This window comes from Callionymus lyra, chromosome 7 (assembly GCF_982586985.1).
Source record: "Callionymus lyra chromosome 7, fCalLyr1.hap1.1, whole genome shotgun sequence".
NCBI classification, from domain to species: domain Eukaryota; kingdom Metazoa; phylum Chordata; class Actinopteri; order Syngnathiformes; family Callionymidae; genus Callionymus; species Callionymus lyra.
This window is the reverse complement of record NC_141824.1, coordinates 5517081-5533759: the sequence shown is the minus strand read 5'-3', so window position 1 is coordinate 5533759 and position 16679 is coordinate 5517081. Positions and strand designations below refer to the sequence as shown.

The window sequence follows — 16679 nt, the reverse complement described above, 5'->3', positions numbered from 1 at the left end:
GTCAGTGTCAGCTAATTGTACTGATGACATGTTTGGTTTGTCCATCAGACGGATTGCAACTGTCATGCTATGTTTGAACCCTCTTTCTTTAGAAGGTTCATACCTGCACTGTGAGGACCAGAGTGGTCTCCTTCTGGGCTTTCTACCCACCCCTTCACTCTGGTCCAGAGTGGATGAATCTTCATCTACTCTGTCCAGTGTGTCCACTTGTCTGCTAGTTGAGGACGGTGAAGAAAGTCAGAGGCACGAATATATTGCTGGTGTGTTTCAGTGCAGGTCACATGTAAAGAGGTGGTGAGTGCTTTGTTCTTTTTCAGAGTCAGGGCCAAGAGAGGTTATCCATAGAATCATCCTATAGAGAGTGTCACAATCATTTGTAGAACCAAGGTTACATAGGTAACCTGTTGTTTTTGTATAGATGTTGTTTATAAACTGTGAAATGAAAAAAAAAACTATTCATTATAATAGTTTGGTGTGAGGATGGAGTGTGATGTTGGTGCAGAGTTAAGTTAAGACTATACTTTCAGGGATCATTTCTATAGTTCTTAACTTAAGAAATGTGTTTGTAAAGTGTTTGGTGTCACTAACCATGATGAAGAGTTGTGATATTCCTTCCTGAGTGTGAAGCAGACAGAGAATAATGATTGACTTCATATGTTCTCTGTCATTGATGATCCTTCTTTACTTCCTTGTGCAGTATTGAGAGGAATATGATCAGAGTGGTTGTTGGTTCATAACAACATGGTTAAATTTCAAACGTTTCTATGAGTTTAGCAGTAATGGTGAGATTAAGCCTCATGAACCACTGAAGACTTCCATTAGAGTAGTTCATCCTTAACTAAAGCTTTAGGATTCATTTGCTCTAACAAACCATCAAGTTTGGCATCATTTCTGCTTAAAGGATTCAGAAGCAGAAACTTTTATTTGTCAGATTCATTGATTTGTGAGACTAGTAGAGATATGTGTTTGTATTTTGATAAAAACCTGAATATTTAAACACACGTACAACTATTACTGATATGGTTGTTGAGATATATTTTTGCTGATAACTTTGTTGTGAAATTAATCAGATAAATAAATGCATTGTTTATGAACAGAACTTTTTTCTCCAGGATGCCTGATTTTTTAGGAATTCAATAGATTTACAGTAAACTAGTAAATTCTTCAGACTAAACTCTCTGGTGTTAATTGTGTAAGAATATAAATACTGTCTAAACGAAAGAAGAAAAAAAAGTGATGCTTAATTAAAACAGTTGTTCAAAACAAAGGAAAATATTGCAGAGAGCACCATCTAGTGGAAAATAATGACACTGCTTCATGAAGCTTCATCAGACCTTCACCACTCTTCTGGTCAAAGCAGTCTGTCACAGAGATGAGGGCTTGTTTTTGCTGGAGCCACTAAATGAACCTTAAACCTCTCACTCTCCTCAAGAGCAGGAGGAGGAAACACTGTAGTGGAAAAGATTAAAGTGACCACAATGAATGAGCAAGAGCATCTACCTCCAGTGGAGAGTTGTATGTATCTGCTCAAGGAGACAGTAGAGATGTAGATTAACAGATACAAATGTTTTCATATATTGTATTGTACATAACAACCACTCTGATCATATTCCTCTCAATACTGCACAAGGAAGTAAAGAAGGATCATCAATGACAGAGAACATATGAAGTCAATCATTATTCTCTGTCTGCTTCACACTCAGGAAGGAATATCACAACTCTTCATCATGGTTAGTGACACCAAACACTTTACAAACACATTTCTTAAGTTAAGAACTATAGAAATTTAACTTAGTCTTAATTTAACTTAACTCTGCACCAACATCACACTCCATCCTCACACCAAACTATTATAGTGATGGTTGATTTTTTATTTTAGTTGAACAAACATGATACTGTGTGATTCACATTAAATACACAACTTGAAATGTATTTACAAATCAAACACATGCACCACAATACTTTCAAACTAGGTTTCTACATTATTTAAAAAACACACGTAGTAAAGTCAATATTAGAATAAACAAATGTCAATTAATAATATACTTTGTAAGTATTCTTCATGAAGCAGTGTCATTATTTTTCCACTAGATGGCGGTCTCTGCACTATTCTCCATTGTTTTGAACAATTTTTCTAATGAAACATCACATCATTTTTAAACTGATGGCGCCACCTACTGACCTCTAAACAACATGACACTGTTTCATTTGGCTTCATCAACACATCACTATTAAACACACAACATGAAATGTATGTTTATATCAAACACATGAACCATAAAGCTTTCAAAGTAAGTTCCTACATTATTACAAAACATGGAGTAAAGTTAATATTATAAGAAACAAATGTCATTTAATGAATAATGTTGAGTCAAATATTATTTATTTCTGTGAACTACAGTACAAAGAACAGTTTGTGGTCAACATTAGAACAGAGAGCAGAGTCAGCATTTCTTCAGTTTGTTGTAGAGCCAACCAGTTGAGGAACCAGTGATTTGTTGGAGCTTCTGGTGCCACTAAAATCAACCTCAAACCCTCGAGCCTCACTGTTCTCAAGAGGAAAGAGGAAACACTGGTGGAAAACCATAGAAAAGCCTTGGTCGGCACAATGGATGATCAAAAACCTTCATCCCAAGAGTAGGCTTGTCTGACTGAAAGAGAAGACTGTGTTCTCGTCCTGGACAAAGTGCAGAATGAGACAATATTTACACTTTTAAAATGGAAAACCAACACTCTGATCATATTCCTCCCCTCAATACTGTGAACTTACATATTAATCCAAATGAAAGTTCAACACATGCACCAAAATGTTCACATTGAGTGTTTAAACCAACCATGTGGAAATGTTTAATGTTTCATCTTGACAAAGAAACAAAAGTGAGAAGAATTATTTTCAATAAACTATCATCAAGAACAATTTCTAGTCGAAGTGTGTCAGGAAACTTGTAGATTCATAACTTTGTTGGCAGCATTACAGACTCAACACAACACGCTCAAAAGATATTCAGTCAGGGAAGAATCATTGTGGCAGATAAGGACAATCACCATGAACGGATACTGATCACATTTATTTGTGTGTAAAAACAAAACCTGATTGAAAATGTTAATTAAAATGGATTTAAAGACATTTTGATGAAGTTAAATAATGTAGCTCATCACACAACTTTATTTCTGTATGAGATTTATCAACTAAAAAAACAATCAAATATTGTATACTTTAAGTAAAAATGATATATTTTAATTCTATAATTCAACCTGAAAGTTAATTTTTTTATTTTCTCCACTGCTTATATCCCCACTTTCAACCTGCTGTTGCCTGAGACCTTTACTTTCTCTGACAGGTTTACTTTTGAGGGCCAGTTCATGCTAAGGTTTGTGGGTAAATAGTACCAAGAACAGGCAGTTTTACTTCCTGTGAGACCATACAATGTTGGAGAGATCGTAGAGCACCAAGAGCTCACTGACCAGGAGGGAACTGAAGATAGTTCAAGTGTTTTAACTACAGAAAGTCCGTAAAATAATGATAAAAATGGTTCTTGAATTGATGAAAATGACTGAAAATCATTCAAATGTATTTACTGTTTGAGCTCAATGTCATGTTTGAACCACTAGAGGGAACTAGAAGCTTTTCTCGTCCGCACAAAAAACTTTATTTTTTACTTTCATCGTTATATTTTAGAAAAACTTGTCTGTAAAACTACACGAGGGCCATATTTTGTGAATAAAGTTGTGAATAAAAAATAAGAATGAGTGTGTAACCCATATGAAGGAAATAACGTTTATACATATAAATCATCGTATGTCAAAATAAAAAGCAATTCAATCCACTTTTATTTCTCTTCACTTTAATTTGACACTCCTGGTATTCCATAGTTCACATTCTGCGTGACTTTAAGGTTCAGAAGAACGACTCTAAGAAATAATAATAAAGTTTAAAGTGGAGTTTTTGTCACAGAAAATAGTCGTAATAACATGTTTGGTTTACTTTGACTTTCCATCTGGACGTGACGTCACACTGAATCCTCATTGGCTCAGATATTTCTTCCTGCGTCTGTTGTTTACTTTCACTTGTACTTCGTTCGTCGACCTGAAGACTTGTTGGATCCTAGTCTCCAGAAAAGAGCTGAAGATGAAGAAGGTGTTGTTTGTGCTTGTTGTGTGGATCCACAGCTCAACTGCGAGTGAGTCTCCTTCCTCCACTTTCATGTGTTCACACCTGCGTCACCTTTTATTTCTCCAAATACTCTTCACTACAACCTTCATGACCTTTTCACTCTCAGAGGAGTCAAAGTGTTTCACTGATTCACTTTTCATCTCAGAACCGTGAAGAAGTCGTACACAGAAAAGTAGATCCGAGCTCAATGTCAGGTGCTCACCTGGTGGCGCTGTTGAGTCACTTCTGTTGATTGACGGAGGAACTTGTTTGACGCTGAACAGAAAGTGACTCCAGAGTTTTGCTTCATGAGCTGATCACTTGTTTTTAAACGATGCTGCCATCAGGAGATTCATTGACTCACAAGAAGAGCTTTTACAATTTTCATTGATTTGACTTTAGTAAACAAGTCTATCATGAACTAAAATGAGGAAATAAAAACAAAGAAAGTGTCGCATTTCTTAAGTGCGCATGTTCAGACAACCTTGTAGCTCAGCTCACTTCAACATATTATCACATCTCACAGTTTATTGGAGCAACTCAGTGAAGCAGCTGCTCTGAACTTGTGTTTGGACTTAAAATATCTAAATGAAACATTTACAATCATGTTGAACAGTAATCTTCAGAAACATGTTATTTATAAACTGATATAAACTCATGTTATTTAAGTTCATCATTAACCTTAATGTCCTTCAATGATCTTTATTCTATCAATCATTCTTCGATTTGTTCCATGAACTTGGTTTTAATATTTTATTATCTATGCGTTTTTTAAAAACAATTTCAATTTAGTTGTTTGATCTTTTTCAACATTGTTGCTCCTGTTTCTTCTTAATTCATCCATTTATTCTTTTAATTCTCTTTATTCCTTATTTGTTTTATTATAAATATTTATTACATTTCAGATTGTTATTAATATTAATCGTTTTTTCTTCTTTCTTCTTCTTCTTCTTCTATAGTTGTGTCCCAGTTAGCCAGGGTTCTTGGAGAGTGAAGTGTGAAGGATGTTCTGCTGGTGTCCGTGTGTGGACGTGAACTTTGTGTCACTGCTGACTGTCCCTCTGTTCTTCACCTCTTTGTCTTTGTAGAAGATGTGATTGTTCTGCTGCATCACAACGTTGTGTCATCAGAACCAGAGAAGATCTAAACTTTGTTTTTGTGTCTCACAGTGATTCACACAATGCAGTTTTTCATCACTGCGTCTGCTGGAGTTAAAAACTTCCCAGAGTTTGTTTCTGTCACTTATGTGGACGGAGTTGAAGTGGAACACTACGACAGCAACACCAGGAGAAAAGTACCCAAACAAGACTGGATGATCCAGGTCACAGCAGATGATCCTCAGTACTGGGAGAGAGACACAAATATGTTAAATAATGCACAGCAGGTCCAGAAGATCAACATTGAAATAGCAAAACAGAGATTCAACCAAACTGGAGGTTTGTTGTCTTTAAAATCAATGTTTGACCTTAAACTGAATCATGTTCAACCTTTTTACATCCTGAACCATCAATCTTGTATACAGAGTAGATCAGAGGAGGAAACTGGAGTAGATCATACAAGTTCAGAGAAGAAGAGAAGATCACAGTGGAGTATTAAACAGTGGAGTAGACCACAGTGGAGTATTAAACAGTGGAGTAGATCACAGTGGAGTATTAAACAGTGGAGTAGATCACAGTGGAGTATTAAACAGTGGAGTAGACAACAGTGGAGTATTAAACAGTGGAGTAGATCACAGTGGAGTATTAAACAGTGGAGTAGATCACAGTGGAGTATTAAACAGTGAAGTAGATCACAGTGGAGTATTAAACAGTGAAGTAGATCACAGTGGAGTATTAAACAGTGGAGTAGATCACAGTGGAGTATTAAACAGTGAAGTAGATCACAGTGGAGTATTAAACAGTGGAGTAGATCACAGTGGCGTATTAAACAGTGAAGTAGATCACAGTGGAGTATTAAACAGTGAAGTAGATCACAGTGGAGTATTAAACAGTGAAGTAGATCACAGTGGAGTATTAAACAGTGGAGTAGATCACAGTGGCGTATTAAACAGTGAAGTAGATCACAGTGGAGTATTAAACAGTGAAGTAGATCACAGTGGAGTATTAAACAGTGAAGTAGATCACAGTGGAGTATTAAACAGTGAAGTAGATCACAGTGGAGTATTAAACAGTGGAGTAGATCACAGTGGAGTATTAAACAGTGAAGTAGATCACAGTGGAGTATTAAACAGTGAAGTAGATCACAGTGGAGTATTAAACAGTGGAGTAGATCACAGTGGCGTATTAAACAGTGGAGTAGACCACAGTGGAGTATTAAACAGAGGAGTAGACCACAGTGGAGTATGAAACAGTGGAGTAGACCACAGTGGAGTATTAAACAGAGGAGTAGATCACAGTGGAGTATTAAACAGTGGAGTAGATCACAGTGGAGTATTAAACAGTGGAGTAGATCACAGTGGAGTATTAAACAGTGGAGTAGACCACAGTGGAGTAGATCACAGTGGAGTATGAAACAGTGGAGTAGATCACAGTTGAGTATTAAACAGTGGAGTAGACCACAGTGGAGTATTAAACAGAGGAGTAGATCACAGTGGAGTATTAAACAGTGGAGTAGATCACAGTGGAGTATTAAACAGAGGAGTAGATCACAGTGGAGTATTAAACAGTGGAGTAGATCACATTGGAGTATTAAACAGTGGAGTATGAAACAGAGGAGTAGATCACAGTGGAGTATTAAACAGTGGAGTAGATCACAGTGGAGTATGAAACAGAGGAGTAGATCACAGTGGAGTATTAAACAGTGGAGTAGATCACATTGGAGTATTAAACAGTGGAGTAGATCACAGTGGAGTATGAAACAGAGGAGTAGATCACAGTGGAGTATTAAACAGTGGAGTAGATCACAGTGGAGTATGAAACAGAGGAGTAGATCACAGTGGAGTATTAAACAGTGGAGTAGATCAGGTCTCACTCTGGTTTCTCTCTCAGGTGTTCACATCTTTCAGAGGATGGACGGTTGTGAGTGGGACGATGAGACTGGAGAGGTCAAAGGTTACCTACAGTACGGCTATGATGGAGAAGACTTCATCGTGTTTGACCTTCAGACTCTGACCTGGGTCGCTCCGAGTCCTCAGGCCGTCATCAGCAAACACAAGTGGGACCAGGATGAAGGCATGAATAAATATATACAGTTCTATTACACCCAGGAATGTCCAAATGAACTGAAGAAGTTTGTGAAGTTTGGGAGCAAAACCTTGATGAGAACAGGTAGTTCCATGACCTTCTTCTCCTTCTGCTCTCCTTCCTCCTTCTCTCCCTCCTCTCTCTCCTCATGTCCTCTCTCTCTCTCTCTCTCTCTCTCCTCTTATCTTCTTTTCCTCACCTCCACCCCTGTCCTCCCTCCTCCTCCTCTCCTTCATTCTCTGTCCATCCTTTGACTTTCTCTCTGAAGTGTGGTGTCTCTCCCTTCAGAGCGTCCACGAGTGTCTCTCCTCCAGAAGACAGCCAGCTCTCCGGTCACCTGCCACGCTACAGGCTTCTACCCCGACAGAGCCATGTTGTTCTGGACCAAAGACGGAGAGGAGCTGCACGAGGACGTGGAACACGGAGAGATCCTCCCCAACCCTGACGGAACCTTCCAGAACATGGTGGACCTGAAACTCCCGTCTGACGACTGGTCCAGGTACGAGTGTGTGTTTCAACTGGACGGCATTCCGGAAGACGTGGTCACCAAACTGGATCCGTCAAACATCCTGACCAACGGTAAGAGTCTTCAGAACCTTCTTGGTGTCTCCAGAGGTTTCTTTCATCCAGATGAGAGTCCAGGTGTGGTCAGCATGGATCTGCTGAATGAGGCCCCACCACGTCTCTAACACTGGTCACCTGATCATGTCTCCACTTACTTTGCTCTCCATCCACAGCCAGGACTTTCCTGACCTTGTACATCATCATGGCCGCCGTCGCTGCCTCCGCTCTGGTGCTCACAGTGGTTGGATACTTCATCTACAAGAAGAAGAAGAAAGGTGAGAGTTTGTGATTTGATCCAGATCATCTCCAGATACTGGAGAGAAAGAATAGAAGGTCAAAGAAGGTCAGCAGAGATGAGAAGAGGTCAGAGGACCTCTTCTATGTTCATCTTCTTCAGGTGTAATTTGTCCTCTTTCTTTCCATTTCAGGCGACTCTGACTCGTCTTGTAAGTACATGATCTTGTCTCAGCTCAGATGTTGACCATGTGACAGAGTGCTAGCATGCTAGCATCAGTGTTGACACTAGTTTCATCTGCTGGTGAGAAGCACACAAGCTAACAGGGTTTGTGATCTTACAGCGGCCCCCAGCTCGGAGCTGGACCATCTGAAGGATCCGCCCGTGGACAGAGACTAAAGTCAGTGGATGATAATTGTCACTTTTCTTCAAGACTCACTTCACGCATGATTTTACAAGTTGATACATTTTTCTGTCTCCGTGTTTCAGGAGGAATCGACCAAGAAACGTCTTTTTCTTCTGAGACTCTGCAGACGTCAGAGCTGCTGATCTTTGTTCCTTCACTGGAAATGTGTTTGAAACTCACATCAGGATGTCATGTGATCTGAGCCGTTATGAAAACTACACACACACACAGATAAATGCACACACACGATTCTGTACCACACAAATACACTCACACACACAAACACTCACACACATGCTTCACTTTAACACAAATAAATGCACACACACAAACACTCACAAACATGCTTCTCTAAAACACAATAATGCACTCACTCACAATCACACACAAACACACACATGCTTCACCATCACACAAGGATGCACACACATGCATCTCTGACACACAAAAATGCACTCACAAACAACTGCAAACACACACACGCATGCTTTACCAAAGCAAAAAATGCACAAACATGCACACACACAAAAAAGCAATCACACACAATGACAAACACACACACATTTATGCAAACACATAAATACTTAAACACATGCTTCTCTGGCACAACAAAAGCACTAACACACATTAACTAACGCACACACACAGATGTCTCTGTAGACAAAATGATACACACACGGAAAATATATACAGACAAACAGAGTCTAAAAACAGGTACTGACACACAAAATCAGGCACACATGCCCAAACACACTCACGGAAACAGTTGAACAAACCTGAAAATAGGCGCACACACAAATAAAAAGATAACAAACACATGTATTTACACATCAAATAACAAACAGAAGTACAAACATGCAAAAACCAAAATGGAAAAAAAATCAGACACACATTGACAAATTTATGAATGTGTAGACACACACACACACACACACACACACAAGTACACGCACAGACAGTTTTGTGTTCATGTAATAGTTTGTGTGTTTTCTTCCTGGTGTGTAGACACTAGTTAATGAAGCGTCAGTTGTGATGTCAGAGGTGAAGAATCTTGTCAAACATAGTTGAACTGCTGCTTCATTTCTTGTGTGTTTTGATCTTCAAATAAATGGACAGAAAACGTCCACATGTGTTTGGACTCCAAATGTTCAGTAAAGTCACTTGTCATTGAGGGTCAGTGGAGGCTCAGAAAGAATCCATTTGTGCAGCTGTTATGAAAGGTCAACATCTCTGACCTCTCCTTCTGTTTCCTGATCAACTCATGTCCTAAATATGACTGTATTGCTTTGATCAACTCGTCTTGTGCTGAACAGGTGCACATAAGTTGTGTCCACTTTTGTGTAGAAGAAAAATCCAGAAGAGCTTGTGCCGACAATTCACATGTAGAAACTTGATTCAAAGTTTCCTGCTGAGTCGGCTGAATGTGTTTGTGGAGGTTTGCTCTCTGACCTGCTTCTCTCAAGTCAAACTTCATCAGGTTACACAACCATGAGACGCCGATCTCACGCCACACCTGTGCCGCCATCTTAGATCCCGCCAGAGCTCAAATGTGCAACACTGACGACACATTTGGACAGGTGTGGTGAGACGCCCAGTGTGGATGTTTGACTCCGCCCCCCGAGCACCTGCACCAGTCAGGTGTGCCTCTATGAGACTTGTGTGTCACGCCCTCACTGCACTCAACTGCTTTCTGTTTGCAGCGTGGAAGAGGACACCACAACAATCCACCTAGATCGCCCCCTAGCTGTGAGTCGCTCACCTAAGTTAACATTTTTATAATTGAATAAATATTTTCATTTTAACATCAAACACAACTCTTGTTCAACTGTATTTTCCCTTGTATTAAACTATATTGTTTAATGTTTACAATTGTTTGTAATGCATAATAAAATAACCTGATATAGTTGTTTTAATGTCATGGTGATCAATAATCACAGTTTAGATGAATTATGGAATTGAACGTAGTGATTTTGAATACATGTTGTGTATAAACTATGAAACTACAATTATGTTTTCTAGGCTCATCTCTTTGCAATCAAATGAATGACAGTAACATTTTAAAATTCAAAAACTATGCATCCGTCACTGTAATGGTTTGGTGTGAGGATGGAGTGTGATGTTGGTGCAGAGTTAAGTTAAGACTATACTTTCAGGGATCATTTCTATAGTTCTTAACTTAAGAAATGTGTTTGTAAAGTGTTTGGTGTCACTAACCATGATGAAGAGTTGTGATATTCCTTCCTGAGTGTGAAGCAGACAGAGAATAATGATTCACTTCATATGTTCTCTGTCATTGATGATCCTTCTTTACTTCCTTGTGCAGTATTGAGAGGAATATGATCAGAGTGGTTGTTGTGTTCAAGACAATATACTATTAAGCGACATTTTTAATGTAATTCTTTATAACTTTTAACTAAAATAAAAATGTATTTTCATATGAATGTAAAGACTATAGTTTGTAGGTCTTTGTTGAAATTGATATTAAAAAATATCCAAACCTCTGTGGTGCTCGTCTGTAACATCTCTCTTGTACTGAAGCCTTGACGACAACAATTGTTCTGGAAAAATGAAAAGACACTGTTTCATGAAGCTTCACCAGACCATCACTAGTATTTGGATATTTTAAGTTTGTCATTTTGGAACAAGATGTGGACAAAGACCATTGAGCGTCATTTGCTTCTTTAAAATGAACAAACATTTTTTTTACTATAACTCTGAAAAGGAACCCATTATTCTAAAATGAATCACAACTGTTGAACAACATGAGGCTGAGTAGAAAATTAGTATTTCACCTGAACTAAATTGCTTTTACCATTTAGCAGAACAAACAACCACTCTGATCGTATTCCTCCTCTCAATACTCCTAAAGGAAGTAAAGAAGTAAGTCATTTGTATTTATATAGCGCTGATCATCAATGACAGTGAACATATGAAGTGAATCATTATTCTCTGCATTATCATTTCTTCACTGATAGCGGTTGATTTTATTGCCCATATATGAGACAAACATACTTTGTACGTTTCACACGGTTTCAAAATCAACAGGTTATTTTTGTTTCCATGGTTCTACAAAGACATGTGACACTCTCTATAGGAGGATTTTATGGATCTCTTGGCCCTGACTCACTGTTTCAACCACACCTTAGATCTTGTTCTAGCAAACAGACCTGAAGTTAAAACAACAAATGTCTCTCCTCAGAACTCAGTTTTGTCTGACCATCAAGTATTAAATGTGTTCTATGTATGTAGAATCCTGCTGATAAATTCTTGAGTAGCGTGATATTACTTTTTAAATTTAAAATATTTGTATCGAGCACAAGTATGCAATACAGGCATTCCAGGCAATGTTGGTCTGATGTAAAGGCAACTATGTAAATATGCAGACACAGCAATGTTACGTATATGCTCTTTTTTTTTCAAGAGACAGTAAATTCAGAAAAATAATCTATTGCAATACCAAAGAAACAACAACAACAGAGTGTACATATAGAAACAAAAAAACACATAAAACAATGAAAAATAAAGGTCAAGACAAAATCAATCCCTCCTGTATCACTGCTGTATTTAGACAGAGCTTTACCTTGTAATTTAAATGAACATGTTGATTGAAGATTAAACCAATTGTAAATATTTACAGGGTCTTAATCTGAATAAATAAAAAAGTTTGCATTCAACTTTTATCATTTAGTTCTAGTGATGTTCTGGATCATGGAGATCTTTTAAGGCCCTTGTATATGAATTGTTTGGCATTTGAATTTTCTGCTCCTGCACTCTGCTCAATTCATGAGTAAAAAAAAAAATCACTGTTTGGAACAAATCATTTAATCGATTGTCGAGAAACGAAACAAATGCTTTGAGACACCATTTCAAATGTAATCTAGATAGAACTGCTCAAGGATTGTCAAGTTCAGAACACTCTTGCTTTCAGTACAATTGTTCTGGTGGTTGTGATCCAGTTGTGGGTTCGACTCCAGCCCAAGAAACATCAAAGTTCTTCGGTTTAAATAAAATACTTGGGAAGAAGTAATGTGACCTTCCTTGGTGAAAGTTTGTGTTGTTTCTCCACTGAAGGTCATTCTAAAGTCGTTCATTAAAAGTTGGGAAATGACATGACATCAATTTAAATACAGTTGGTGCTGAAATACTTTGTAAAATAGAGCTACTATAACAAATGATTGATTTTAAACTTTTTTAAAGAATTTAAGTGTTAACTTGAACTTTTGCTTCTAATCTTTGCCTATGAGGTTTTGTTGTTGTTGGAGTTTGTTACTCATTACCATCTGGATCCACCGATACTAAAGGATTATTTTGTGTGACTTTTTTTGACAATCCTAAAAAGATATTTATGGACTTGATAATACAATGAAACAACATGGATTTAAATGAGTAGGAAGGTGACGTCCATGTTCTCAGTGCTATCTGATCTTTACATGTTAGGTGGACTTTGGTTTTACCTTTTTAAAAGAAAGTTGAATGTTTACTGATGGAAATTCTTCTTTAAGAGCTACATGTTTAAGACGTTACAAAGCTAGCATCTCTCGGCAGCAGCTCGTGACGGGTTTAATACTTCTAGATGTTTTCTTTTTTCTTTTCTTGAAGAGAAAAGCAGATCCTAATCTCCATCATGTTTATTAGAGGGTGGTGAGACGATTCTCTGAACTCTGTTGGATCAGAATTTGAACAAACCTTTGTGTTTCTCCTCAGATCTGGAATATCAAACACATGATCAAGCTGACACAAGAACACTTGGAAGCTCTCCTGGACAAGTTCGGAGGAGAACACAATCCTCCCTCCATATATCTAAAGGAACACTTTTTTTTTGTTATATTCCATTATGTATTTTAAAAGTTGTATCATATAAAACCTAAACATTATAATGTCGTGCAAGCAATCTCTGAAATGACACTGCCACCTGCTGTCCAATGAGTCTTAGTAACGTATTCCTTATATTTCATATGATATGAATCTAGTTAGTTGGTAAAAAAGCAGCTTGACTGGAGTCTGTACATGTTTATCAGTTCAAATCATTAATAATAATGACTAATAATGAAAGGTATTATTACTATAAATTGTACTTTATCAGCACATCAGATACAGACCTAAGTTCTCCTCCATCTTCATGACTCTAAATTGTTTAGGCATTAAAGTTGATCAGTTTTAGGTGAGGAAGACTTTCTTCACTCTGGCCTTCTGCGACTTCTGCAGGAAGCTGCTTTTCCAGGGGTTCCGCTGCCAGACATGGGGGTACAAGTTCCACCAGCGCTGCAGCACCGAGGTTCCTCTTATGTGTGTCAACTACGACCAGTTACAGTAAGTTGTGTCACTTGAGAAGTTGTACAAAATCTTAAATTAAGCTGTGATTTAAAGGGTTGACTCTTCACTGAGGTCATGGTCAGTTTAAGCTCGTCTAAATAATTAACAATTGAATATAAAGAAAGTATTGTTTTTAACCTGATGCATCTATAAACATGTGTGCAGTTATAGATTAACATATAAGCAGGATAACATTCAGTAAAAAACCTTCATTTAAACTTGATTTTAATAACATTTTCTTTTGTGGTTCAAGCTTATTGCTAGTTTCCAAGTTCTTCGAGCACCACCCCTTCACTCAGGAGGAAGTTTCTTCAGAAGGGACGACCCCCGTGTCCGAAGTCTGTCCTTCACTCCCCCCATCAGACTCCACAGGGTAATCCCCGCTCTCTCCCTTTCTGCGTGTTCGTCTCTGTGCTCTCTCTTATTGATGGCTTCAAACCTTTCCAGATCCATATGCCACGCCACTGTGTCCCCGTCCAAGTCCATACCCATCCCACCTAGTTTCCGGCCCAATGAGGAAGACCACCGTAACCAGTTTGGGCAGCGGGACCGCTCGTCGTCCGCACCCAACGTCCATATCAACACCATCGAGCCTGTCAACATTGATGTGAGATGCAACAGTTGTTGATATAAATGACTTGATTTTTGATGTAAGAATGTGAAACCAAGTAGTCAGAGGTTCTGCCTGCATCTGAAAAAAATGGATGAATGTTCAAATGATTTCATCCGACGTTGTATATTCTTTCCTTAAACTATTTATCTATAATAATAGTAACACAAATGTTGATTCTTTACAGGATCTGATTCGTGATCAGTGCTTACCGAGGTCGGAGTGAGGTCATAAGGGGCGTCATAGCTCAGATGGTAGAGTGGTTGCCTGCAGTCCAAAAGGTTGCAGGTTCAATCCCAGCTCCAGACAAGCTTGTGTCGTTGTGTCCCTGAGCAAGACACTTTACCCTGATGGCAGATTCAGCGCCATGTGGTGCAGCCTACAGCCTACTCCCATCAGTATGTGTGAATGGCTGTCAAAGCGCTTTGTGACCCTGGTCTATAAAGGCGCTATATAAATAGAGATTATTATTATAAAGATCAACACGCAACATTTCCCAAACATCCTGTGTCCCAAACAACCATTCTGTCTGTGTGTGTGTGTGTGTGTGTGAGACCCAATAATGAATATGAATATAAATGGAATGTTGAAAAAGACAATACCATATATAATATTTAATTGTGTGTTGTTCGCTTTGCTTGAACAACCAAATATGATAAAATGATTCATCCAACAGCTTCTACACACTCAGCTACTTGGTTAAATAAGTAACTATAATAACAATTGGTACACATGTCAATAGTCATGTTTTAGGGTGAATAAAAAAAACCTGTTAGTAATCTTGTCATATCAGCCATATTTATGTATTTGTTTATCTAGTGTAATTCTGTAGTGCTTTTCAAATATTGCCTGTAAGCTAGTGTGTAAAATAAACTATAACTTCATTAGCAATTTAGCAACAATGTTTATGAGCCTCATTAGCTCCTCATTCATAATTCACAGTAATTAGGTTAAATAAAGTTGTCAAGTGACTCATATATATATATTTATATATATATTATATCTATATATCAGTTTAACAAGCCTGCACCTCTCAATATATTTCCCTTTTGGAGATTTACATGCAATTAAAAACTAGCTTAAACGACACTTGACTTGCATTTATTAGCAGTTTAGAAATTTTGTAACATAAACTCTTTAACTGTATTATTTTGTTAAATAAATAAACAGATGGTTAGAATCATTCCAGTACATACATGACTAAAAATAAAGCAAATATTGTCTTGTATTTTTAAATATCAATGCATTTGTAATATAAATGATAGTAATGTTAATAATCAAAGGTAGATGTAATTACAGTTAATGATTGCTTCAATATAAAAATATGGAAATGTGAAAAACTTATTTTTCTAACTATAAATATTAAGAAGAATCAAGAGTTGCCAGTATTAGTTTCTGCCACGATTGGTCTCAGAGAATCGTCTTCACTGAACTGGTAATGTTTAAAAATAGGAAGTGGAACTGTGATAGTTGTAAGATGAATGCTCCAGTAAAGCCATGAGCAAAACCATGGACAGTTGGTGGTTAGAGGGGCCGGGTGAGTAGCAGTGATGGTGTGTCTGTCTCTTTTTGCCCTGCAGCCCCCCCGACCCACCCCGCCCGCTGCTTGAGGAAGCACCGAACACGGACCTCAAGCCCCCTCCTATACTCCTACCCCAATGACATAGTCTTTGATTTTGAGCCCGAGCCTGTTTTCCGAGGTAGTTAGGCCTCTGTGTGTTCCTGTGTTCTTCCTCTCTTCCCCCATCCTCTTCCTCCTTCACCTACACCTCCACCCCAGCACAACAGCCCCTTTACCTTGTGTCAAGTCCACTGTGTGTGTTTCCCTCTTTATGTTTTCACATGTTCTCTCTCATGGTTGTGGGATTCACTTCAATCTTACTGTTTCAAACACTGTGATGCACTTTTGTTACACACAGACTTCAAAAGAGTCGTTTTCTTCATCATTGTATGGTAAATATATGCAAATAAATGATGCTGTTTTTAAGAGATTCCTTAGATAAGTCAAGCCTTTTGATAATGAATGTAGTATTTAAAATGTCCATGTATCATTTACCAGTGTAGCTCCATTAAAAAATATTTGGCCTTATAAATAAGAATAGTCTAACTGAGCTATTTATTTATATATATATGACCTCTTTCATCGAATTGCATAAACGTGACTGCAAGTCAATAAAATAATTCGTTTTAGATTTGTAATTATTAAGGCTTTTAAC

At 37.9% G+C, this 16679-nt stretch overlaps 1 protein-coding gene, 3 non-coding genes and 1 pseudogene across 4 annotated transcripts; 4 read left to right on the top strand and 1 right to left on the bottom strand.

Annotated features, from left to right (window-relative positions):
- The first annotated feature begins 511 nt into the window (after positions 1-511).
- Positions 512-724, top strand: LOC148074758 (small nucleolar RNA U3). Its single transcript, XR_015711944.1, has one exon. It is a non-coding gene; the product is annotated as a small nucleolar RNA U3 (small nucleolar RNA).
- A 754-nt stretch (positions 725-1478) lies between these two features.
- Positions 1479-8476, top strand: LOC148074756 (major histocompatibility complex class I-related protein 1-like). Its single transcript, XM_087796109.1, has 5 exons — positions 1479-1515; positions 5323-5589; positions 7141-7419; positions 7624-7914; positions 8073-8476. Exons 1-5 carry the CDS (start codon positions 1479-1481, stop codon positions 8186-8188), a joined length of 990 nt encoding a protein of 329 aa, XP_087652235.1. The 3' UTR covers positions 8189-8476.
- Positions 1595-1804, bottom strand: LOC148074757 (small nucleolar RNA U3). Its single transcript, XR_015712018.1, has one exon. It is a non-coding gene; the product is annotated as a small nucleolar RNA U3 (small nucleolar RNA).
- A 2201-nt stretch (positions 8477-10677) lies between the features above and the next one.
- On the top strand, positions 10678-10890 carry LOC148074755 (small nucleolar RNA U3). Its single transcript, XR_015712042.1, has one exon. It is a non-coding gene; the product is annotated as a small nucleolar RNA U3 (small nucleolar RNA).
- Positions 10891-13500: 2610 nt separating this feature from the next.
- The window catches only part of LOC148074730 (serine/threonine-protein kinase B-raf-like), a 142602-nt pseudogene continuing 139423 nt past the window's right edge, over positions 13501-16679 (top strand).